The 26,999-nt window shown below is 32.9% G+C and overlaps 1 protein-coding gene across 1 annotated transcript; it reads left to right on the forward strand.

The window, feature by feature from the left end:
* The first annotated feature begins 594 nt into the window (after positions 1–594).
* On the forward strand, positions 595–25,625 carry LOC145576577 (uncharacterized). Its single transcript, XM_081634309.1, has 12 exons — positions 595–768; positions 941–1,196; positions 1,298–1,372; positions 1,453–1,511; positions 1,621–1,756; positions 6,430–6,526; positions 6,627–6,693; positions 9,324–9,422; positions 12,467–12,556; positions 15,586–15,740; positions 21,365–21,466; positions 25,223–25,625. The coding sequence occupies exons 2-12, from the start codon at positions 944–946 to the stop codon at positions 25,350–25,352; spliced, it is 1,263 nt and encodes a 420-aa protein (XP_081490435.1). The 5' UTR covers positions 595–768; positions 941–943; the 3' UTR covers positions 25,353–25,625.
* Positions 25,626–26,999: the final 1,374 nt, after the last annotated feature.

Here is a 26,999-nt window from a genome sequence, read left to right on the forward strand (position 1 = left end):
TGAGAAACACTTACCTTTCCTTAATCCATCCACTATAACGCCCAAATTCATTTTTCTTCTCATACACACTCCTTTAGTCTTTCATACATTTCTTGACCTACGTGAACCTTTTATTCTGCAACCTGAAAATCATCAAATACATTTAGTTGTCCTGCCTAAAGGGAAGATGCTATAGGGTGTAAATGGGTTTTCAAAGTCAAATTGAAAGCTGATGGTTCAATTGAGAGATTTAAGGCAAGACTTGTGGCTCAAGGCTATATTCATTTTCTTTCGGTGTTCTACCCGGTCCACCCTTTGGGCTAATTCGGATTCGGGATTTTGTTTTGGATGGTTAGGTTTCAATCCCCTCCCAATTGTTGTTGCGAGGGATCGAACACAGGTCCTCCCTATCAAATGTACTCCCAATCACCACTACACCAACGTCTAATTGGTGGCTATATTCAACTTTAATATGTGTTGGAAATTTTTTTGTTTTTATTTTTATTTATCTTTTGACAAGATGCTAGGAAAGTTTGCCACAGGCACAACAAATTGCTGGCTTTACTCGTAGAGTTATTATGTTGCTGAAAGTGGATCAAAGATATCATTTCCCAAAACAAAAAAAAAAAAAAAGAAAAAAAAAAAGAGTGAATTAAAAGGATATTGGAGCTTTCACGTGCACCCCTCTCTGTCTCTTTCCTCCATTGAAGCGGCTATTCTCCGTTGAAGCTACTCTGAATTCTCCGTTGAAGCAGCTTGTGAGCTTTTCTCTACTCCATTGAAGCTTAAGTAAGATATATTTCTTTCTCATCGGTTATCAGTTTCACAATCTAGTCTTAATCATTGATTCAATTGAATTTAGGGTTCTTCTATACACTATGGTTGATTGATTATAGTTTGATTACTGAAATGCTATAATTACTGTGGTATAGCTTGTATTTGATATTTTGTAACTATTTAGGATATGGGGTGTTTTGCATCAACACCAAAGGAGCGCGGTGGGAATAGAAGACGGCCGAGCAATATTGGGGAAGTCTCGGTGTTCGTACCCGGACTTCGAATTCCTAAACCTGTAGATTTCTCTCAGTGCCTTAGTGATCATGTACCTAAAACTGTTGTCGATCGTTTGTCTGCTCTTAGAACCCAAATTGTTGTGATGGTTGGCCATGAAGCTCTTACAGTCACGAGATCAAGAAGAAAATCTGCTACCCAACACGGTTAGTTGATTGTTGGAATGGAAGTTACAATTTTTATGCTTTGTGGATTGCGAATTAAAGTAGTCTCACACTTTCAACATACAACCTTTGCTTGTATTCAGGAGGTTCGACTTTGGCTGATCTTCAGCAAGCCCTTGAAGATTATTTGCCAGTTCTTCTGGGTTTAGTTAAAGATGGTAAGCATCGTATCATTTTGTATGAATAATTATGCTTGATTTAGACGTATTCAACTTTTGCCATTTCATTATTTTCTCAGGAAGTCCTTTACAACACAAGATACAATTTGCTTGGGTTAATCAGGAGGATGTTGCCGAGGTTGAGTTTCATTATCCATTTATGTTATGATTTTAATTTTTTTTTTGTTAGCCTATGGTATGCTTTTATTAGGAAGTTTAGCTACTAATTCCTGTTTTCCAAGTTTCAGGAAACTGCCATGTCTAATGCTTGGTATGAGGTATCGTCTGTCCTACATTTGATGGCTATGCTATCATTATCACAAGCCAACCTATTACTTCTTCCCAGAATATCTGCTGATGGCTATCAGCCAAAGGTTTCAGATGGTAGGCATAGATTTCATGTTTCAGTTTATGAAGTAGACTGCCATATCACTTTTAACTATTTGTGTTTTAGTATGTTTCAAGATATTGGGCTGGTGATATTATAGTTATCAATTCCTTTGCCCTCCTGATGTTAATTTAAGTCGCTGCTTCCTTGTTCTGAGTAATTGATGTTTCGAAGCTGAGGTGAATATTTACACTGGCCTAAAATATTGAGGTCAATAGTTAGTGTAAGAAAATGTAATTCTCATTTATTACGTACTACAAACAGGTTACAAAACCTGCTTTTTGATGGGCCAGTGGCCAGGTAGGCAAACCCAGATTCCTAAGTTCATAGTAGTTAGAACAATGGTGGACGTGGTCTCTCTTGATGGTAAGATTTGTGAGGAAAGAACGATTTCCTTTTATTTTCCTATTTGAAAGAGGAGATATCCAAATGCCAAGTCTAGGAGATGTGAAGATCATTTTGAGATTTAAAGAAGAGAAAGAAATCCAAGAAGATTTTTGTAGTGGTTTTGTGGAACCTATAGGAAAATTTTGACATTCTAGTATACAAGTTGTGGATTCCAAAACCCTTGTTTGTTTTATTTAAACTATGTTTGAGTAGCTACTAGAGAAGGAAAAAGATGGTCGGCAGGATAGAGAAAAAGAAAGGGAGATGAGGGGAAGGAAAAAGTGAGCTTGCATTCCCCTTTAAATCTTTTCAACATTTGAAGGTTTTGTTTGCTAATCGTTCTATTCTTTTCTCTTCCCTTTAACGCTCCTTTTTCTCCACTCCTATCCAATTAACGGATGATAAATCTCACTTTCTCTTCCCTTCTTTTTTCTCCATACTACACTATTTAAATGCACAATTAGGGCATCCTTTATGTTGTGATTATGGAGAGGTGGTGTGATGCATATCTAGAGAATACGTAGAAGAGCCATTAAAATTATATCTTTTGTTAATAATAGTTATCCTTTGGGTGGTTATTATAGATAATATTTAGTAGTTATCTATCTTATATTATGATAGATTTAGTTTTAAAATTAGTTTATCTTTTGTTTTTAGAAAGTTCCACAGTTTATTTTTCCTATATAAAGGGCTTTAGGTTGTAACGTTTTCAGTAGAGATTTGAGTTTTGATTATCATATGAAAAACGTGAGCTTAGCATGTGTTTATGATTTGTTAAACATTGCCGTTGTGCTAAACTTTGATTCTTGAACCGAGCCTAGGGAGTTCTATCATTGTGTCACAAAAAATTCTTTAAGAAAAACGAATACATACAACCATAATCGTATAATAAACTTATTAAAATCCAAGGAAGGTTTAAAGATTGTTTCTTTTTTTCAAGAAACTCAAAATAAGCTGCTTAAATACGCATCATCTTTGTGTGGCTGCTACTACTGCTATTTCGCAAACTTTTAGTTATTTTTGAGATGTTTTGATAGGGTTTTGGTCCTTACACTTTCGATCAGTTTTCTGGACTGATTTTGTGTTTTCTCATCCACTTTATCATGGAAAATCAAAGTTTATTTGAAGCATTTATGGATGAAATAAAGAAATTCAATGAGTGTTTGGACATAATTGATGCACGTTTCCAAAGGTGTGATGAGAGATATGGTTTACAAGACATGTCTTGTGAGAGAGAGAAAGTAGAGCAACCTATTGTTGTTGAGTATCTTTACCGAGTGATAATCTTACAAATCCAATTTTAGAGCAATCTCATGAACAACTAGTAGAAGAAAAAGAAATTATGGAGCACAAAAGTGTATATTAGTCTAGTTTCATTGACGAGGAGGTTACATTTGTGGTATGTAAGTTGGAATAAAAAAGTATAAGTTCCTTTGATTGTGATAATTGGGATGCAAATATTTTCAAGGATGATTTCAATAATTTTAATTGCATTGACAAAGGTATGTCATCAATTATGTTCTTGGCTCATTCGATTGAACATTGTGGTGCATTATATGTTGTGACTGGATGGACTAGACGTAATCTTTTGGTTCATGTTCGATTGATTTGGATGATATCTTGGTTCCATGACTTGCTTAAACTTGGGACAAGTTTTTTTCAAGAGGGGCAGTATGATGCATATCTAGAGGATACGTAGAAGAGCCATTAAAATTATATCTTTTGTTAATAATAGTTATCCTTTGGGTGGTTATTATAGATAATATTTAGTAGTTATCTATCTTTTATTATGATAGATTTAGTTTTAAAATTAGTTTATCTTTTGTTTTTAGAAAGTTCCATACTTAATTTTGCCTATATAAAGGGCTTTAGGTTGTAACGTTTTCCGTAGAGATTTGAGTTTTGATTATCTTATGAAAATCGTGAGCTTAGCTTGTGTTTATGGTTTGTTAAACATTGCCGTTGTGCTAAACTTTGATTCTTAAACCGAGCCTTCAAGTATCGCCTCTCAACCTAGCCTTTTATTCTTTAACTCGAGGAAAAACGAGCACATACAACCATAATCGTATAATAAACTTATTAAAATCCAAGGAAGGTTTGAAGATTGAGTCTTTTATTCAAGAAACTCAAAATAGCTGCGTAAAAACGATCATGGTGGTCTTTATGTATAATTGCAATCATGGTTGGTCACTTTTCACTACTTCTCCATTTTTTACTACTCAAATCTAAATACTGAAATTGGAAACATATACCAAGGCAAATGTTCATGAACTAATGACTACCAATGCCCAAGATCTTTCCAATAAGTACAGTTAGAGCTGGATTTTTCTTAGAATTTTATTGTGGCAATGGCTTTGCCACTCCCTAATATTGTGTTTTGGTCACAATCTAGGGAATGGTTATGTTGTCGTGGGAACAGAAATGATGTGTTCATTGTAGATTGGCTATGTTTCGACACTTCATTTCTCTTGAAGTACTCGTGTTGGACTCTTGTCACTTGGACATGAGTATGATAATTGGATCTTCATTTTAGACAAAAGCCGTGAAGGAGTTTTTTTTTGAAATTGCTGAATGAGACCCTTAAATTTTTATTGGGACATGGTTATTCGAGTCCAAGTAACATAGTGTTCATTGTGAATTGGCTTTGTTTCAACTCTTCATTTCTTCTCGATTACTCGTGTTGGTCCCTTGTAACTTGGACATGAGTAGGATACTTGGACACTTTATTTAAGACAACAATCCAGAAAGTGTTTTTTATGAAATTGCTGAATCGAAAACTTAAATTTGTATCAAGATATGGGTATTCGAGTCCAAGTTACATAGTGTTCACTGTGGATTGGCTATGTTTTGACTTTTCATTTCACCTCATGTACTTATGTTAGACCCTTGACACTTGGGCATGAGTAGGATACTTGGACATTTTATTATAGACAAAAACTGGGAAAGTGTTTATCATGAAGTTGCTCACACTTAAGTACGTATCAGGACATGGTTATTCGAGTCCGAGTAACATAAGGACCGGGTCACGGTGGCTGTGATACGAATATGGTATTATAGTATTTTTGTGTGTGTTATTTAAATCAAGTGTATTGAAATATACTTCGTTTTTTACTTGAAACACTTTTACTTATGTATTATTCATATACTCCACATCGACCAGCTTTACTAATTTATAGTTAAGGAAAAATATGCTCAGGTGGGATCTTCTTTGATTTGCCTTGATTATAATTTCATAAAATTCAAATTTTTCTAAATTTAACATATTGGTTACTAGAGGTATTGTCCAATCACATAATGTCCGGGCAAATGTGAATTGAGAAGTGTTGCAAGTAAATAAAACAAAGGAAGTATATTGATTAGGTGTTTCATTAAAAGTTGTAAGACTTGTAACCAACGATATATGATCTACACTTACAATTTCAAAATTTTAAAATATATAGTTAAATTATCGCCGAAATAATATGAGGATATGAAAAAGAAACAGTGGAGTCGGGAAGTCAAATGTCAAAAAGAATTTAAAAAAGTTTTTCTCTTCTTTCATTTCGTTCTTTATGTATTCTGTTTTGAGCGTTCCCCTTATTCTTTACGTTTTCTAATATCAACTTTCAAAAATTTTAATTATGTCTCTATATTTTCAAACAAATATGTGCCCGTCATTATACTCGTTGAAATCAATGTTTAATTTTTTTATTAATAATTCATCCAGTTGTTGCATCTCTCCAGGCTCCTCTTTAATCATAGTAATCATTAACGTATAATCTATCAATTTATATTAAAAAAAAGAAAGTATTTCTAATATAATTATTCGTTAATTTGCGTGCACGACACCAAACGTAATGAATAAAAAGGAATACAGGGAGTGGAAGTGTGAAAAGATCAGATTCTTATAACAAAACACCACTACTTGATATTTTCCTTTCCAAAACATAAGACTATGGTCGGAAAGTCAAAAGTGAAAAAATGATAATAAGAGTGAGTTACAGCTAGTACATTAAATGCTTGGTACTAATACTCATTTAGTTTTGTATTGAATGCTTTACTTTATAATTGTTGGGAACTTGACAACAATCTCAGGGCATCTAAAATAGATAATATGACTATTAAACTTGGGAGGTACACAGGGTGTACTACTCTTATGTGGAATCTTAGTTATGTGCAACAATATAATTTTTTAATCTTGCATGTTTATTTATCATTAATTGGATATTCTTACATGTATTTGAGACCTCAAATAGGTTTTTTTTCATCATTGTTCATTAGTATTGTTGTCCTATTCATACAGAAAGCAGGCGTGCTTCTGTTGATATCTTCTTGAAGGCAGCCGGATACCTTGATTGTGCTGTGCGCCATGTTTTTCCGCAGCTTTCAGCTGAAATGAGGTTTGGAATCACATACTTTTGCATCATGGTCTCTAAATTCTAATTGTAATGAAGGGTAGGTTTTGTCACAATGCTCACTATCTATCATCCTTGATTATAGGAGAAATTTACCAGTAGACCTAGCTGAAGGAGTTATACGGGCTCTGTCCTTGCAGGCATTGGGCCAGGTAGTTGTATCTTCTAATTTATTTACTTCATGTGCTTAATAATTTACACCCTCATCCCAAAAAGAGCATTGCTTTCCTTTTTTCTACACCTTCAAATGTGTAATCTATTTTTTCATTGAATTGACTACTCATTTGTACTTGTGAAGGCTTATCTAACATAAATGCTTGTTAGAAGAGAGACAACTATGGTTTTATGTGTGTGTTGCAACTATTGCAAGTATAGACTGAAACTCCTACATACACATATAAAGATATGCAAACACATCTTTGTGTTTACACTTCCTCTCTCTTGGATACATAGTATGCAAATTTCTATTGCAAGTATACACAGACACTCCTACATACACATATAAAGATACGCAAACACATCTTTTTGTTCACACTTCCTCTCTCTTGGATATGTAGTATACAAATTTTTGTAGTAAAAATACATCTTACATAAATGAAAGAGAATTCTCTAAAAATAATTGTCTCTTTGAGTTGATTTGATCCTTTTATTATCATCTTTCAACCGTGATGCATTAGATAATTCTTGTATATAAAATTTGATGGGCGGGAATATCAGGTAGATGACTAGAAAGATGATATTAGATTGAAATTTTGTAAATCTGACTTTTCACCATTTATCGTTGATATGCTTTTTGATCATCATAATCTATATTATTTGGCTGTTGAATAGTATGACTATGCTGTTGAAATTGAATACACAGGGAATGTGTAATGAACCGACTTAAGGAAAGGGTATTATTGGTAGTTTTGTATGTTAGTAATAATCGACTGTAGTACATAAGATAAATATGCTATGAACCTAGAGATGCCAACTGTGCACATGAGATAAAAGCAAAGTCTAGAATCATCCTAGTGATACAGAATGTAAATATTAAAATGGAAGAGAGGTATTGAGAAGGTAGGCAGAAATTTGTATTGAAGGAAAACCTTAGAGAGTTATGGCTTTTGAGAGTAATAGCTTAAAGGTATTAAACCTATTATTTTGTAACCTTTTTGCCATTGTCAATCAGTATGTAAGCTTCCATCTTTATTATTTCTTCCTATTCAATTATATAAAAAAAAAAAAAAAAAAAAATCAGATTATTTGTCTATTACATAATAAGGCTTTGATTGATTATTTGATTGGTTTATTACAGAATGTCTAGTTGCTTTGTTCCAATTCCGCAAGACATTAGTAAAAGTTATGCAGTATTAATTTTATTTACTCTGTTTTATTGCAAATTTTCCATAATAGCATACAAAGAAAACTATATGGGGGACTAAAGTGGGAAAATAATAATATAAAGAGGGGGGGGGGTATACTTAGTTGTTAATGGGGAAGATATTAATAAAGTAGTAGCGCAAGTGAGGATGGTGGGAGATAGAGATTATTATTTTGTAGTTCAAGTGGGGTTATTAGGAGAGAGAAATAATGAGGTTATTTTGATTTTTACCACAAAAAAAACCCTATATTGGCTTTTACCACCTACTCTTTTTTTTTTTGTTTTATTTTACTACCACAAAAAGCCGATCCCACTTATGGGATTAAGGCTTTGATTGATTTACTACCACAAAAATCTAAAAATTGGTTTTCACCACCGGCCATGAAATCTGTTAAATGTAACGCTGTAATTTTGTTTTTCAATTTTTGTGCCAAACTCATTTTGGTCCTGTAGGGTCCGATTTGAGGTCCAAATTGACAAAAAAATTATCGAAAATGCCTCTCTTTTTTGCGTGAAACATGCAAAATGAGGCACTTCTGATAATTTTTTTGTCAATTTGGACATCAAGTCTACCCTTTTGGGCTAAAATGAACCCCAAAACCTGAAGAAACCATGTTTTTGACACGAAAATCAAATAAATTTTTTAATTCCATTAGATTTAATGGAAGAAAACAATTTTTGGTTTTTTTTTGGTGGTAAAATAAAATTAAAAAGAAAAGATTAGGTGGGAAAAGCCAATATCGGGTAATTTTTAGGTGGTAAAAAAATTCCAAATACTAATATATTAGTTCAGCTTTACAAAACAGAGAAGTGCTACAATTAATTAGAAATGGATGAGAAAAGCAAGTGTTGCAATCAATTATTTCAATTGAAGTGCTAGTCATATATGGTTGAGGACTTGGGGTGTTTCCTTATTGGGCTAGAGAATTAATAGTTAAAATTTGAATAGGTCTATTGTACTACTTTAGGCAATGTATTAAGGGCGTAATTTCGTTGTGGTCCATTTGTATTCCCTTTGTTTTTTTTTTGTATTAAATTTTTGGTTTGATGTAGGATGCCTAGACTAGTTAGACCTAAGAGGTACTTTCTTGACAACCTTGTTGATATAGGAGCTTAAAAGGGGGAAGTGGGGTTTATATGGATTGAATCTCTTATTGCATTGTCCTAATGAAGAACTAAGGTGTTTTTATTCAATAATTATTTGTTTTGTAAAGAAATGCAACTTAGTTTTAGCTGGTGCACATGGGTGCACAATGCTTGCACCTTGTCAAAATAACAATGCGTGATCTTTGATTTTGAACTACATGTTTAATACACAAAATTGTAGAGTTATGCTAGACATTGGAGTCTTATAGATCAAAGAGGAGCAACTTTATCTATTTTTTTTTTAATCTGAATTTAAGTTAATGATGAATTCAGGGTGTAGATATCCAACTGGGAATGGCAATTGATAGCGCCAAAGCTACACTTGCTGTTAAGAGAAGGCTTGCATGTGAAATGGTGAAATACTGGCAACAGGTATGTGGACCACCTTCCTACAAGGGATGAAATAATGAGCAGCCCATGTTATGAGGAGTGATATGTAGCGATATTAAAAGAGTGACCCCATGTGATAAAAAGAGAGAGGAACCACATAGAAGGAAATGTTGTAATGAATTTGAAACTTCTAATCATGGAATATGAATATAGAGAAAGTGATTTAAATCTCTCTTCGTAAGACTTTAATGTTTAACCTTTATAGCTTTTTTATTTATTTTTTTTTATATTTTTTTATTTTTATATTAAGTAGACTTAACTAACGCTTACTTTCTGAGTTTCTTAAAGTTCTTCCCGCTTTCAATTTCCATCCGTTTCATGAAGTTCTACTTACTTTCAATTTATTATTTAGAATTTTCCTTTCTACCCTCTTTTGCCCCACTTTTCGGATACAATTTATTTTCAGAACCTCAATCTCCTTCCCTAGAAGGCAAAAAAGGACCCACTTTCAAACTCTCTTACATCCTTTTCTTGAACTTAAGGAATGGAGGAAGATAATTTTTACTCCCTCCGTCCCCTATTGATAGTCCCTTATGGGCATTTTTCACGGGAATTAATAAACACAAATAAGAAAAGTAAAAGTACATTGAAAAAGTAAATTGACATTGGGTATGCAAAAAAGTTGAGAGAGAAAGTAATAAAAGTACATCGGAAAAGAAAATTTACACGGGATAGTTAAATTTGCACAAATATTATTGCAAATTGGAGGGAATTTTGGTAAAAAATTAATATTAATTGATGTTGGAAAAAGCAAATGGGGTGAACATTTTGGGACTAAAATTTGCCCTCTTAAGGGACTATCATTTGGGGACGGAGGGAGTATGAGTAATATGCCTTAAGATAATCAGTAATAGGTTTTACCTCATAAATTAATATAATATTTGGTACTCCCTCCATCCTATATAACCCTCATTTCATCCAAATTCTAGTGCATTAGCAAAATCCTTTATTATATTGTGGTAGGGTCCATCCAGTAACTTTTTTTAATTACTTATAAATCACTAATACCTCTCTAACCTCATTATATTTTCTCACTTTCCCTAAAACAATCAACAATTCCTGTTACATTCCTTTTTTATTCAGCAATACTCTGTAATCAAAAGAAGCAATCAACACTACTCAAGAAAAGCTAGCTAGATTAAGCATAATTAGAATAGTTAAACATGTTTTTGATTTTTTTTTTTTCAATTATGTAAAACTAGAGATTAACTAAAGAATAAACTACTGTAAGTAAAAAGAGAAGATTGATAGTATATAATAACTTTACAAAGTTTCATAAGTTAAAAAATCAAAGTTTTGCAAAGCTGGTTATGTACACCTAAAACCTCGCCCAAATAATTATCCTTATACTAAGGGCATGTTCGATATCTCTTTTAGTTCTAAGTTTAAATACACTTTAATAATCTCAACTATTGCCGATTTAGCTACAATAATCAAATCTAAGGTTTATTTTTAATTATCTCAACTATTGCCAATGATCAATTCCACAGTACTGTACTACACACTTTACTTACATTCTTTTGTTCTTTAATAATTGCAAAAAATTAGGTTTTTACATTATTCACTCAATATCATGTGGCAATTTATTATAATTTTTATGCAAGGAAAAATATAGTAAAGTGGAGTCTTGTTATATTTGTCTCGATTGTACTTTCGTAATATTAGCTTTTTATTATTTTTAGTTGTAGATAATTGAAGATATTAAAGGTTAAAGTAGTGCGTCGAGATGCGTGAAACTCCAATTGTTGCAACTAATTTGAGAACGGAGAAAGTATATGTATATATATATATATATATATATATATATATATATATATATATATATATAATTTTTTTTTTTTTTGTTATTTTGAAAATATACATTAAAATAAACCTCATATCATCCAAAATTAGTTTTTACACTTTCCTTTTTAATCTAATTTGAATTAGGAAAGGTCCCACTATTATTTATTTCCTCTCACTTTGCATTATTAAGCGGTCACGATCTTTTACATTCAATATATTACCTCCATTGAGTATTAGTTGTAACTTTGGGCATTATTTGTGAGATTAAATATTTCAAAGTTGCAACTAATTCTTAACAAAGGCAATAAAAATGTCCCACTATTTAATGTCATTTCTAATTTTTCATTAAATAATACCGCACTATCTCCTTTCACATTTACTTTTCTAATAATTTAACAATTGATAACCAAGCAACTTATCGTCTAAAATTATTTACCATTATGAATGTCATAATAAATGTGGGATGGAGGGATTATTAATTTTAAAACAGGAAAATTTCAGTTTACATTTTACTTCTATGTAATTCATAAACTACTCTTCACATGTCCCCATTGACGTTATTTACATAAAGAATTTAACATGTCATAAATTTTTGCTTGTGTGAAATTGGTGGAGGTACAAGGTATCTCGTGAAAACTCCCTTTCTAAAACCAAGAATATATTTTTTCATGTGTGAACTCATTTAGCTAACATGAGCATTAACTTTCTATCAGGCATTCTTGAAGTTCAGCTAGTAAAAAAAGAATCACTGGGACTTGCTCGATCTTTGCTTGCTAAGTAATCAAGCTTATTCATAGATGGCCTTCTGCTGATTTTTACCTACAAATATATTGAATTAGTGAGCTTGAATTATTTATTTATTTATTTATTTTTTGTAACTTCCTTCGTTTTTTATTAGACGCATCACTTTCTAAAAATGGAAGTTTCAATTTAGATGCATCACTTTCCCTTTTAATTAATAAATTCTTTCTATCTCTCTCCTATCACATGGGCCCTCTTTATTTTTTCTCTCTACTCCAAAAATTTTCTAGGAATCAGCACTTATAAATGTGATGCAACTAAATAAAACACAAAGGAAGTATTTTATTACAATCAAACTAACATTGCAATGATTATGTTACCCGTGCCATTCGGATCATAATTTTAGTTTCTTTTGAACATGAGTAAATGGCAGTTTATATTTGTTTAAACAAATTCATTTAGTTTAACAGTTGCTTGTTCTATTGCTACGGTTTGTGCAGGCACAAGATAACATAATGAATTTGCCATTATCTAATGGATGGGGTGAAAAGCATCAACTCTTTGTTAAGTGGAAGTATGTTGAAGCTAAGGTATAAAATCAAGGTTCTTTTCTATATTTGTTGTTATTGTGATTTATTATCTTGCTATTTTGATGATTTCTCATAATTTTATGCAATTTCTACTTGCCGAAGTCCCTATTGTGGATTAAAGGATTGCCATATTTATCCGAAAGTAGCATATGTCTGATTGCCATATTTATCCGAGAATAGCATATGTCTGATTGCCCATTGATTGATTGGGCCTTTACTGACACGATCTGATTGGCAACCCTTTAATTTTAATGTGATATTTTGAAGTGGTTGGTCAGGCATAGACTTCTTAGTCCATTCATATTCACGGTGTTAAAGTTCCCCCTTATGCATTTTTCTAAATCACATTTACTTTATTTTAAATGTTTCTTAGGTCTTTAAAGATGCTTCTTGGGAACTCCTAGTGTTTTAGTTGCGTAAGGAATTTACATAGATAGCCTTGCTAAGTTTCTTGTGTTGAGGTATCATAGTATTAAATGCTTCCACGGACCACGGCTCCACCCTAATTTAATGTTTCACTATCACTTGAAATATCAAGGATTTGATGTTTTGGCTCCGTCTAGTGCTAATCCAGCAAATGTATACTTAAGTTGTTGGCTATATGTATTCAAACTTGACTCTTTTGTGTGCTGTGAAAGTCTTGCCCAACTCATTCTGTTGCTTATAATCCCCACCAGGCATGCTCACAGTCACATATCTTAGTTGCATATCTTGTACCCTAACCTGCATTCTGGGCTCATGCAAAGAATGTGTTGCACATTCTGACCATCTAAACAGCGGACATCAACACCTGATATAAACTTCTCTTCATACACATTTTGTATTGGTAATATGTAGGGTTAATGGAAAGGAATTTATATGCAATTATGTAAGGTAAGTACCGTACTTTCCTTTATCTAAAAGCATTTGTACTATTGCTTTAGTGGTGATATTGAATGGTAATACATTTATGACATTGCTTTAGTGGTGGTATTAAATGGTAATGAAACATATACTTTAAAATTATTTGTGGTTGTAGTTCCATTGCCATAGGCATGGGTATGAGACTTCCTCATAGATTACTTTTAAATTCCTATCATTGTAATCTACAAAACATGCTCCACATTTGCTTTGTGAAGATGTTTACTAATCTACCTACCCAAAATAATATGTGGTACTTTAATCAGAAACCTTTCATATGACCTGGCTTAAGATTGACACCACTTTGAATTTTGTTTTTTTATTTTTTCATTTTTTATGACCTGGCGTAATCTACCTAACCAAAACATGCTTTCCTTTATCTAAAAATATATGAATTGTGTTGCTGCTGTTTTTCTGGGGAAAACTCGAATTTCCTAGTTGCTATTTTGCTGCTGTTGCGGCTGAAATTGGAGGAGGGAAAGGGAGGGGGTGGGGTCGCCGGTGGGTGCCGGGGAAGCGTTTGGACACCGGCAGCCGCACAGGGAGGAGGGAGGGGGAAGGGTGGCTGATGGGGAGGGGTGCAGTGGCCGGCTTTTGTTTTTATTTTTTTTATTATAAACAAATTAAATTATTAATTAATTAGATAATGTGTCCCACTTAACGGAACCCTAACGGATTCTGTTAAGTGGTACCAAAATCTATATTTTGTGACTTTGATAGGTATCAAAAAAAAAAAATATTTAGAAGGGTACCAAAAGTCAACAGGCCCCATTTTTGAGGTACCAAAAGTCAATTATTCCAAAAAAAAAAAAACTCAATTTACTACTTTAACTCATGTGAGGCTCTCTTTTTTCCCCACTCATAAATTTCTCATTAGAGATACTATAAAAGACTATGTTACTCGGACTCTTCATTTACCTTAGATACACAAGTCTGATTCTTAACACTCGAACATAGGTAGGATACTTGGACCATTCACTTTAGACCAAAATCATGAATGTTTTTTTTTTTTTTTTTCTTTTTTCCAAAATAGCTAAATTAGACACATGGACAAGGTTAGATTTGGGTACCCGAGCTTAAGTAATATAAGTTTGGATAACTCAGATGAATATTTATTTTTGACTCATTTATAAATTAATAAGCTTTAACCTTAATTTTTTTTCCTCACTATGTTACTCGGACTTTTCATTTGACTTCAAGTACCCATGTGCCATGTCGGACGTTGGTAGGACACTCAAAAACTTCATTTTAGTTCAAATCATGGAATATTTTTTTGAAAATAGCCGAGTTGGACATTTGGGCATGTAACTCGTGTCGGACATGAGTACTTGTATCCAAGTAACATAACTTTCATAACAAATTCGACTAGCCTTAAAGTGACAGTACATGTGTTGTAGAAGATACCTCTGTCAAATCCCCCTTAAAGTGATTGTAAACATGTCATAAAAAAAGCTGAGGTCAAATCCAATCTTGTCTTATCTTATAGACAATATGGCTGGAGCGGAATCGGCATATTGTCAATGGAGTTGCTTCTTCTCAGGATAGTTTATGGAACAAAACAGCTTTATTAGTGTGTAAAAAGGTAGGTGAGTGTAAGATAAAGTAAAAGAGAGTGTAAAACGGTGGTGGGTGTAAGATAAAGTAAGCGAGAGATTATGTAAAGGTATATATATTGTGGGGTAAAAGGGTATAATGATAAAGTAACATGGAAAAAATGGATAAGGTAATTGAAAATAATAAAAAAGGGTAATGATAAAGTAAAAGGGTATATATGTAAACAAGTTGAACCATAAAAAAAAAGTAACAGTGTTAATAAGGTAATTGAAAATAACAGATATAGGAGTATAAATTTATGAGAAATTGAAAATAGAAGTAGGTTAACTTGTGGAAATATTTTATATTTAGAAAATCTAAAAAATATTTTACAATACTCTAGGGGTATTATTAGAATTTGGCTGAACGTTCAAATAAGTTGTGTATTTTGTTTCAAAAAAAAAAAAAAAAAAAAAAAAAAATACAGTAGTTGTGTATCTGTGTTTCTTGGATGTTACCGAGTTATTTTGTATGCTTCTATTTGTCATGTTCACAGTACATGATTTCTTTCTTAGTCTTTGTCCAACTTCTTGCAGGCTGCTGCTTATTATTATCACGGACTCATTTTGGATGAGGGAAACACAGAGAAATCTCATGGGATGGCTATTGCTGCCTTGCAAGCAGCTGATGAATATCTTAAGGAAAGTAAAAAGGCATGTGAAGCATTCAACATGGCTCCTCCTCAATCAAGGTAATGCATTTTGTAACATCACTCTTTGCTCTTTATCTAACTGCACTTAATGTGTATTTTGTCTGGCAATACTTTTTTTATTTATTTTTTTATTTTTTTATTTAATATGAATCTCAAAGCTTTGTGTTGGTTGTGAAAAACAGTTAATACTAGCAAGATACACTGTGAACTATAGAGAGTATTACATATGAACCAGAATAGGTAGCAATTTGAAATCCCTTGAAACCAGTATGCAGCTAATGAATGTACACTAGATGTAATTTATGACTGTTTACTAAACAAAATGTTACTTCCTCTCATTTTGCTTGATTGGAAGTTAACACTTTGCGTTTCTATGTATAGATTAAATTACTGGTTTTGAAATAATTTGATAGTAGATACTGTCAAAGATTATATCATTATATTGTGAATTATTCTATAAGAACACAAGAAGAGTAAATTTATGTGAATTAACGGTAAGCATTTGATGATTTTGACCGTATAGTAAAGTGATATAATTAAAGTGAGGTGGAGGAATCATTCTTATATGCTAGTATACTACCATTCACTTTTAAAAAGAAGTAAAACTTAAATGGAAACCATAGTTAGAATTTATGTGTATGGAACAACTAGGGAATGATTTTCTAATAGGGACCGGCAAAATTTACAAGAATATTGTTGGACATGATATATGGAAAGTAGTGACATAAAGGAGGTGGTTAATTTTTGCAAGTCAATACGTGCAAAGTAGTAGCATGGAAACTCAATCTGATATGTAAAATGGTCAAAAGAATTGCATGCATTTTAAACTTTGTTTGTTAATAGATTAGATTGTATGGAGTTCTTGGTATGGTTAGACTATTAGGCAGTAATGTGGGTTGTTTGATGAATTTAATTTTGGTTAAGTAAGGGTAGTAAATGCTAAGCCCCGTTTGGTTTGATGTAAAACATTTTCAATGAAAATTTAGTTTTCAAAAAACATATTTCAAAGGAAAACCTCAATTACAAATTAATTTTCCTTTGTTTGGTTCCTTACAAGAAAAGTTAGAAAATTATAAATAGGAGGTGAAAATGTGAAGATTGATGAGAGGAAAGTAAAAGTGAGTTAAGGAAGAGGGAAGAAAATGTGGCTTCCCAAGTATTGTAAAATAAAATATTTTCCACCATTAAGGATGCAATTTTCCACCACTGAAAATTGTTTTCTACCCCTTCACAAGCTAAACAAAGGAGAATGGAATTAAGGGAAAGTTGTTTTCCATGAATTATTTTACATCAAACCAAATGGGGCCTAAGTGTAAAACTACCCATAGTAGAAACGAGTTAACTATAAAAAGGTTACTCATAAAGAATACGTGTCAAGTTTGTCAACCAAAAAAAATGGAGCAAGTGTTAGTGCTAACACCTTATTTACCTAATTTCCGTTGAAGAGAACATATCCTATGTACCTAAAGTTTGACTTTTAATTTCATAATGGATATTGAAAGTTAAGATTATTTAAATGAAAAAGTTACGTCATTTGTATTCTCATACCTATGTTCTATTTAAGATGACGTCCTCGTATTTTCATGAGAACTACGACACTTGAATTTGTACTTGTGTCCATTTAATAGAGGTTAGGTCTACTTATAACACACAAAATCTAAAGTCTCACCAAAATCCTTCATATCAGAAAGTGATTTAGATCAATTGATTTTTCAATTGTCATACATGTTATTGTTTTGACTGTGATACCCTTGTTGCAAAGTAGCGAATACAATCAAGGTTCATTTTTCTAACCATACATAATGAAAGTAGCAATCAAATTATTTTATCCTCAACATGAGAGAAGCTTTTTTGATACCATGCATACTCTGCTGTCCCATCTAGGTGGTGCTCATGGCCTTGTTGGAATCTTGTTGGAGGTATTGATATTTCAGTTAGGTATTCTTGCTTAATTGTTGTTTGTGCTGTTTGATGTGGATTTGGGGCTTCACCAAGAAAAGAAGAGTTAAAAAAACAGAGTTAAGTACAAAATTGGGGTCTAAGTTTATAATTTTTTCACTTTTTGGGACCTAAGTTTTTCTTCGTCACCTTTTGGGACCTATAGTTAAGAATCCGGCAAGTTAACTCACCTTTCCTGAGAAAAACTTAGTCCCTTAGCATTAATTTTTGGCAAAAAAAAAAAAACATAATCCCTTCCTAAAAACATAGTCCCTTCATAAATGCTGAATATCCAAAAAAAAAACCTTATCCAAACCAAAAAAACGTGAAGGAATTTAGGTACAATTTTTTTAAAACGGATACAAATCCAAAAAACTAGCCGTTGGAGAAAGTAATACAAGGAGTATAAATACAATTAGATGCAGAGATCCATGAAGCCTCCATTATCTTCTCCAAAACGTGAACCAAAAATGGCAACATGACGGTTATGTTTGCAGATGCAACAAAAGCGCTAACCAACAACACTATATCGAACAAATACACTCTATTCAAGCAATTACCAAACAAATAAACATAACCCAGACATAAACAACCACATTCAAAGAATCGAACCATAATTGAAAGAAACTAATATTTTTTTTTTTCAAAACCCTAAAACCTAATTACAAACACTTTAAAAATCGAAGTAATTCCACTGAAAAAATAACCACAACACAAGTTTAACATGCTTACCTCAATTTTGTTGAAGAATCGAGTGTGAATTACCGCTTTTGGAAGCCTAGATTGGACCAAGAAATTGCAGAGAGAACGAGTGTTTGGAAGAACAGGGGAAGAAGTGAAATGGCGCTAGAAATAAATAATCTTTCACATTCCCAATCCCAAACGATGCGTCTTATTTACCACCCTCTAAGAAACGAAGCTTCTCGCGCACGCTTCCACTTCCCCACGCACACGTGTCTCATTTTTGAAGGCTGCCAATCAAATCAGTTAGAATATGCTTTTAGGGGACTAAGTTTTTTACGTAGGGGTCTATGTTTTTTTACCATCTTTTTAGGGGTCTATGTTTTTTACGTAGGGGTCTATGTTTTTTTTACCAACTTTTTAGGGGACTATGTTTTTTTAACTAAGGGACTAAGTTTTTAACCCAACCTACTTAAATGTTGACCGGATTTTGCACATGAGGTCTCAAACAGTGAAGGAAAAAAAATAGGTCTCAAAAGGTGAAAAGATTAAAAACTTAGACCCCATATTTGTATTTAACTCTTAAAAAACATGATATTGGTAGCTTCAATTTCTACCTTGAAGGTACAACACTTTTCTGGAATCCGAACACATACCGCACTTGGTCAACCTAAGCTTTCATTGCGTAATTTATCTTTTGGATGTCTAAAAATTGTAATAATTTCTTCAAAACTAAAATTGCTATTGCTAATACACATGTGAAATGAAATTTCAATCTGTAGTTAGTGATCTGCATTGAATTGCTGTACTATATTTACAGAACTGATTCATGCCCAAGGTTGGTACTCTATGGAAACAATCGATAAATAGTTTGATTAAAGGATCTTTTAAAGTTCACTTAAAGGTACTCTAAAACATTGATTCGATTATATGGTGAAATATATCTATCAATTCAATAGCTCGATTCTTAAGCTTTATTTCAAAATTTTTTTTTAGGAAAAATTGATTATAATAATCCCACTTTTGGCCGTTTAGCTGTTAATAATCCCACCTTTAGATTATTATTTAATAATCCCACCTTTATAGGGGATCTTCTGTTGGTCCTCACCCGGTGGTAACCGGTTTTGATAGGTTAATATGCCATGTGTCGTTTTTTAATTGTTTGAAAAATAAAACATAAGAAAAAAAAAAATGAAAAAATAAAAAACAAAGCAGAAAAAATAAAAAATAAAAAACAAAACTGAAAAAAAATAAACAAAACCCACCAGCCACCCCCACACACCGTGAACCTTTCCTTACCTTAGCCCCACCAAAAACCGGCCAGCCTCATCCGTACACCCCTGAAAATGGCCGGCCAGAACACCCCATTACTGAAAACCACCCCGTCGACAAAAAGCAACCCCCAAAATCTCCCCCTAACCCGAATCCCACCCCTGAAACCACCACAGTCACCAGCCTAAAAAAACCCCACCCAACCGCCGAAACCCCTCTTACCGCCGAAAATCCCCTCTAACTGCCGAAAACCACCAAAAATTCCCGAAACTCTTACCCAAGTTCAACCTCAAGCCATCCCTTGAAATTGATTCATTGATTTTTTTTTTAATTCATTGAAATTAAGGGCTTCGATGGTTTTTCGTGGATGTGCGGGTTGGAATTGGGCCGGTTTTTGTTGGGTAAGGGTGGGAATGGGGTTCCGGCGGTGGGGATGGGGGTTTGGTGGTGGAAGAGGGGCTGCCAGAGGTTGGGGTTAGGGACCCTTAGGGTGTTCGTTTAGGGCTGTGTTTTAAAAAATAATAATTTAGGTTCTTTTTTAAAAAAGAAAAAAATTGACCATTTTTTTGACCAATTATTTAGTGACACGTGTTACTTAAAATTTTAAAAAAAATTTACCCAATGTTCAGGTTACCGGTCATAAGGGACCAATAGAAGAAGATCCCCCATAAAGGTGCGATTATTAAATAATAATTTGAAGGTGGAATTATTAACAGCGAACCGGCCAAAGGTGGGATTATTAGAATCAATTTTTCCTTTTTTTTATTACTTTCTTAAGTGACTATCTGATTTTTTAATGCTAGTGGGATGGGAGGAATATGAACCAACCTTTCGTTATTAATCAAATCGTACTCCTTTCGTGTGTTAATAAGTGTTACACTTTGATCAACACATAGTTTTAGGCAATTTAATTGACTAAAATAAAATAAGAGGTGAAGTAGGGTAGTTAAAGTATTAAAAAATTATAAAAGAAAAATAGTGGGGTTAATAGTTTATTGAAAAGTAATAAATGTGAGAGCAAAGAAATAATAAAAAAAAAATTAGTAGTGGGTTTGGGTGGGAACCATGAAAGGAGAGGGATATTATATTAAAATGTAGTTTTTGTGCCAAAAAAGGAAGCGTAACAATTATTAAAACACGGCCGCCTTTGGTAATTGGTTTATTTATTAAAATACGGAGGGAGTAAAAGCTTTATTTACAGGATTGAGAATAATTTTGGGGTTTAAGGGCTTTTTTAGAAACTGACACTTTTAATGATACCAATTGTACATGTTATAGTATGAAATCTTAATTGTGATTTTTGCATTCCCAATTGGTATCCATTCCCCGATGTGCAAATGTCAAACAGCGACTTTGAATTACTGCATCTGCAGATTTTTTATTTTTATTTCATGGGTGAGCTATTATTTCTGACATACGTGTCCCTGTAGCTCACACCGATCCATTCCCTGATGTGCAATAATCAAACAGTGACTTGGAATGATTGCATCTAGTTTTTAATATTTCTTTTAGTTTCATGGAAAGCTGTAATTTCGCTCACTTCTAACATGGAAAGGGTTTGTATTGAGTATAGAACTTGCTTCCTTGTTACTATTGGAAAGGTCTTTGAGTTCTTGTAGTAATATAATCTCGTTGTACCCCTCTAGGGATGTTTGTCAAGTAATGTCTTTGTTAGAATGGATTTTAAAATGTGGTTATCTACCTCTATTTGTTGTTTTATTAAGTGCTTGTTTAGTTTATCAGGCAGCTCTAAATCGGCCTTTTTGATGCAGAAATACATTATCTTGGGGGACTATGAAATATCTGTCAGAAAAAATTCCAAAAGACACGGCTAGCAAGGTGCGGATCAACCGGGACTTGTATACACATGAAAAGTAAGCCTTTTTTTTTTTTTTTTTTTTACCAAATAGTTTATTTCTAATTTATAGATGTCATGTATGCTTTCATAGCTGTGCAATGTCGAACACAATGGTCTTTGTTGTCTGTTTCCTATATAGTATATATATTTTCCCGTTTCTTCTGTTATTGGTTTTTATGCGGAGCCATACGCAATGGGATGCAAATCATCCTGTTACTTTGGTTTTAGTCTAAAGATGTGCACATATGTTTTTTTTTTTTTTTTTTTTTTTGTGGTAATTCCCTCTTTGGAGATGAGAGTTTGGTGTTTGTTTGATTGAGTTCCTTTTAGGGGACGTTTGGTTCACAAAGCAGTATGAGTATGTGGTTGGAACTTGATTCTTAATACCATGTGTTTGGTTTACCCATCTTCCCCTTGGTTTTCTAATCCCCGTACCTTGTTGGTTGAGGTATGAATTCAAAAGTAAAAATTCTTGTAAACAAACATTTAAGTATGGGTTTAAATGGGTAAAACCTATGCCTAATTTTAAAAATTATGCAAACCAAACACCCCTTTAGAGTCAAATTGCTTCTACTGGTGTTGGTAGTTAGCTAGTCAAAGACTCAAAGGAGTGTAATGTTATCATTTACTAATTTGTGTTGACCATAACATATGAAAGCAATGTTTTAGGATGATAGAAATAGGGACTATTTGCAAAAAGACAATCTGCCAGTGCTATAAAAAACGATAGATCACCATGTACAAAGACCTCTTGCATCCATAAGACAATACAATTACAATGGAACCACACTGCTAAGAAGATAAGTCTTCAATCATTTCATGCCATTTTTCGTCAAATAAATTATAAGTTTTAGATTTGGACACTAAATCAATGCTAATTTAAGAGCCACGCTCTCAAAATCCATAAAGGTTGGCAAGGAGAGGGATGAAAGAGGGTGATTGTGTTGGAGTGATGGAAATTTTCCATGTTGGTTTCGAGGACTAAAGAAGTGGAAAGATTAATCGGGAGACGGGAGTAGAGTACACATATGTGTGCTATAGTTATGGATGTGAAAGATAAGAGGAGCTATACATTTAGGGTAAAGGCTTATTTACTTCATTAGAGGGTGAGGAATGGTAAGAAGTTTTAGTTATTTATTTTCTTAAATATTTAATCATTTCAATTTTATTTGAAACATTAAAAAAAATTATCAATTTTTTTTTTTATTTCATCAAATAACATCCTAAGGATCTTCTGGGTTAATAGTTTTATAATGAACTAGTATTTCGCCAGACAATGTCTCGGGTTATTATATGTATGTTATTAGCAATTATACTTTTTGTACACGCTCAATCTTCCCAAATTAAATTTTAATTTTTAGATTGTCATTCACCGTGATTTAATATTTTGTTTGCAGAAGTAAACATGAAAAATGTGATGTCTTAGTGGTAAGACATCCGTGCTAGAAATTGAGGTTGCATGTTCTTGTATAGTAACATAAGTATAAATATTAACTTAATTATTTTCCCAAAAGATAGGGAGAGTGCTCATTAGTTTTAATTGAATGATAATTTATACTTTGTTCTTTTTTACTTGACTTGTATTCTTTTTTGGGAAGTTTCTTTTTACTTATCCTTTATTTGTTCTTGGGAATTTTCTTTTACTTGTCTAATTACTTTTTTTTGGCAAATTTATATGTTACTTTCCCTTATTTACGCTCACTTTCTTAATATAACCTAAAAAAAAAAAAAAAAACTATACCCCCTTACCTATCTCTCGTTACACAGCTCACAACCAATTTTCACCGTGGTAGCCATCTTCTCCAATTTCACCACGGCCGCCACCTCCACCAGCTCCATTATACCTACGGAGAAACACCACAACGCCAACCACCATTTTTATATCTCTTCTACACCATTACTAGCATCCATCCTCATTTCACGTGGTCCTCTACATCATATCATTAGGCTATCAGTTAATAATTGCACCATTACGTCCAAGATCCTTGCCCCTAAATTTTACCTTTATTGATTTCTTTATTAGATTTTAATCATTTATAATCCACTAAAAGGGTGTGTATTAAACCCTTTTCTTTTTGCAACGGTTCTAGATAAAGTAACTAGACCAATTCAAGATGAAGTTCCATGGTGTATATTGTTTACGAATTATATCGTTTTGGTAGATGAAACTAAAGATGGGGTTAATGCTAAGTTGGAGTAATGGAGGCAAAGATTGGAATCTAGAGGTTTTAAACTAAGTTGGAGTAAGACTGAATATATGGTATGCCGCTTTGGTACTTATAGGGGAGCAAGCAATGATGTCGTGAGTTTGGATGGAAGGACTTGACCATGAGTGAATATTTTAAATATTTTAGGTCAATTACCCAGACATTGATAAAGTCGTGGCCCATAGGATTACATCGGGGCGGCTTAAATGGAGAGTGACAATGGGAGTGTTATGTGACCGAAACATTCCCTTACAGTTGAACGAAAAATTCTACGGGACTACCATAAGAACAATGTTGCCCTATGGTGTATATTGGAGGTTATCGAAATGTGCATGTTAAGGTGGATGTGCGGGAAAACTTTAAGAGATAGCATCAGAAATGAGGTTATTCGCAAGAAAGTAGGTGTGGCAGATCGTCTGCATTAGTTTGGGCATGTAAGACGGAAACCCGAGGGTGCGCTGGTACGAAATATGGAAGAGTGGGACCATGGAGGGGTTAAACGAGGGAGGGGGAGACCGAAAATGACTTGGTTGGAAGGAGTTAGGAAGGATATGAAGTATATGGATTTGTATGAGGATGAAGTATTAGATTGTAAGGAATGGAGGAGGAAGATATTGTCGATGACTATACGATATAATCAAATTTGGTTCATGTAGCCGACCCCACTTATGAGATTAAGGCTTTGATTGATTAATTTATTAATAATCCACTATTGTATTTTCTATTTTCTTTTTTCCCACTTCAAACCCAAACCCTACTATTGTATTTTTTTTATATTAACCATTAAACAATCAAACTCCACTATCTTTTTATTTATTTTTTTGAATTCATCTTCCTTTACACTTGTGCAAAGGGTAAATTAGACTTTTAAACGAGGATTGTACGAGTAAACGGTTTATTATATCGAATGAAGGGAGCAATAGCTAATGACATCAAATTTTAACCAAGTGCCAAAATGGCTTGAATATATCTTCAGTTTGTCTTGTGGATTTATAATTGTCTTGAAGATAATACATTTTGAACATTTCACTCTAGTTGAAAGTACTTTTGTCTGGGTCATATGGTTTGATACTAACTACTTCCTTCGTTCCATATTGATGACATGTTTTGACTTTTGAAACTATTTATAAACTTTGCATTGACTAACATTTGTGATTTTTTAATATGAAAAAAGTCATGTAAGATCTTGTTAAATTCGTTTCAATGTTATTAATTAAAATTTAATTTTCAATTTTTATTTAATCATAGTATAATTAAAGATATTTTCCATTGAATTTTTGCATTGGCAAACGTGGTAAAATAAACGTGTCATCTAATTTGGAACAAAGGAAGTATATTCTAAGAGGAGCACTGGCAACATCTCATAAGTACAACATAAAGTCTCGATTCCAGTTACTATGAGTCTATGACCTATATGTTTTTTGTAATTCCTTCATAGTGAAGTGCTTTATGTGTTTCTTTTCCTCTTCTTGCCCACTATTATTTATCAGTGTCTTAGATTTAATTAAGTAAATAAGTGTAAAATTGCTTGGATAGGAGTTTATGCTGTCATTACTTGTGTGCAGAATCATGGAGACAGCACCAACATTGCCTGATTTTGCTTTGGCACTTAAACCTGATGAATATCAATTACCTCCTGTGCATTCTTGTTGGAGTGGAGAGAATACAAATTCCGTGGAGCTAGGTGCAAAGTAGCTTTACAGTCCAGGTTTCTCCCATCTCAGCAGTTAACTTTGCTTTATATCAAGTTGAAAAAGCAAATCTTGCTCAATTGTAAGATTTGTAACATTATTTGTTGTGTGTAATCTAAAACATCATAGCTTTACGTCCATTACTCCCTTAAGGTGACAGTAGTTTTTCATTTTGAGTACCAACCTGCCAAAAAAAATCATGTATAATTGTATAAAATCGACAGTTGAAGGACATCTTTCCTATTCAATATTGAAAATAAAAATATGCATTCTTTCAGTTAAAATGTGATGATATTATATTAACTGTATTTCATTTGCTCCCTTAAGCTTTAATTTGCCAATTGATGTGTGAATTGGTCGTTTCTATTTCTGTTGGTATGCTTCAAAGATTTACATTGTGCTGCTTGAACCTTTTTTTTTTTTTTTTTTTTTTTTTTTTTTTTTTTTGTCGCCATACAAAAAGTAAATTTGATTCTTCGAGAAATAATACTCCCTCCGTGTTTTAATAAGTGTTACAGTTTGACTGACACATAGTTTTATACAATTTAATTGACTTAAATAAAATAAGAGGTAAGTGGGGTAATTGGAGTATTAAAAAATTTTAAAAGGAGATAGTGGGGTTAGTAGTTTGTTGAAAAATAATGAATGTGAGTGGAAAAATATAATAAAAAAGTAGTAGTGGGTTTGGGTGGGGATCATGAGAGAAGAGAGATAATATTTAAATGTAGCTTTTTGCCAAAAAGGAAAATGTAACACTTATTAAAACACGGTCAGATGTGATAAGTGTAACACTTATTAAAACACGGAGGGAGTAGGGGAAATGGGAGGTTAAGTACTGTTGTGATTAATTATGAAAACCTTTTCATGTAATATGATGGGGTTAGGTGCAAAATAGAGTTCATCGAGGAAGAGGAGATCTAAGCTCTAGGTTTAATGGCGGACATGCAGAAACAAGAGTTGTACTCCATACTTCGTATTATAATTGAGTAATGAAAGGTTTCTTGCTTTCCTCATTTATACAGCTCAAAAATAGGGTATCAAACAGATATTGGTCATGAATCTCATGATCAAAGGCTTATATTTGTTTGTGTATTTGTAAAATCTAGTTTAGCTCAATGTTGTTCTTTGGTCTGTCAGGGTCCTTACCATTAAAGCTAATTACTTTGCCTACATTCTTAGTTTTCATTTATTTATTTACTAGTATAAGTTTTTACAAAATTGTATTACGAATTACAACATTTAGGGCTTGTTCATATCTACTGAACTAATCGGAGCTAAACTGAACTGAACTGAACTGATTGGAGCTGAAATGAACTGAACTGAACTAAATAGAGCTAAAATGAATATTTTAAGAGAAGGAAATTAGGAGCTGAACTGAACTGAACTGGTTGGAGCTGGACTAAACTGAACTGAAATTAAGCTGAAGTGAACATGCCTTTAGTTATTACTATAATAATTAATTTTAAAAATGAATTACATTACTTAACATAATAAAATAACTCATTATATACAATACATTATCACAATAAAATCAAGGTCAATACTAGTGCGATACACTTTTAATCCCACACTTTAATAGACACATGAGTAATTTACTTGATTATGTGTTTCATTTTTAATGAATGGTACGGTGGAGAATTAAATTTGTGTT

Source organism: Chenopodium album, chromosome 13 (genome assembly GCF_948465745.1).
Source record: "Chenopodium album chromosome 13, dcCheAlbu1.1, whole genome shotgun sequence".
NCBI classification, from domain to species: domain Eukaryota; kingdom Viridiplantae; phylum Streptophyta; class Magnoliopsida; order Caryophyllales; family Amaranthaceae; genus Chenopodium; species Chenopodium album.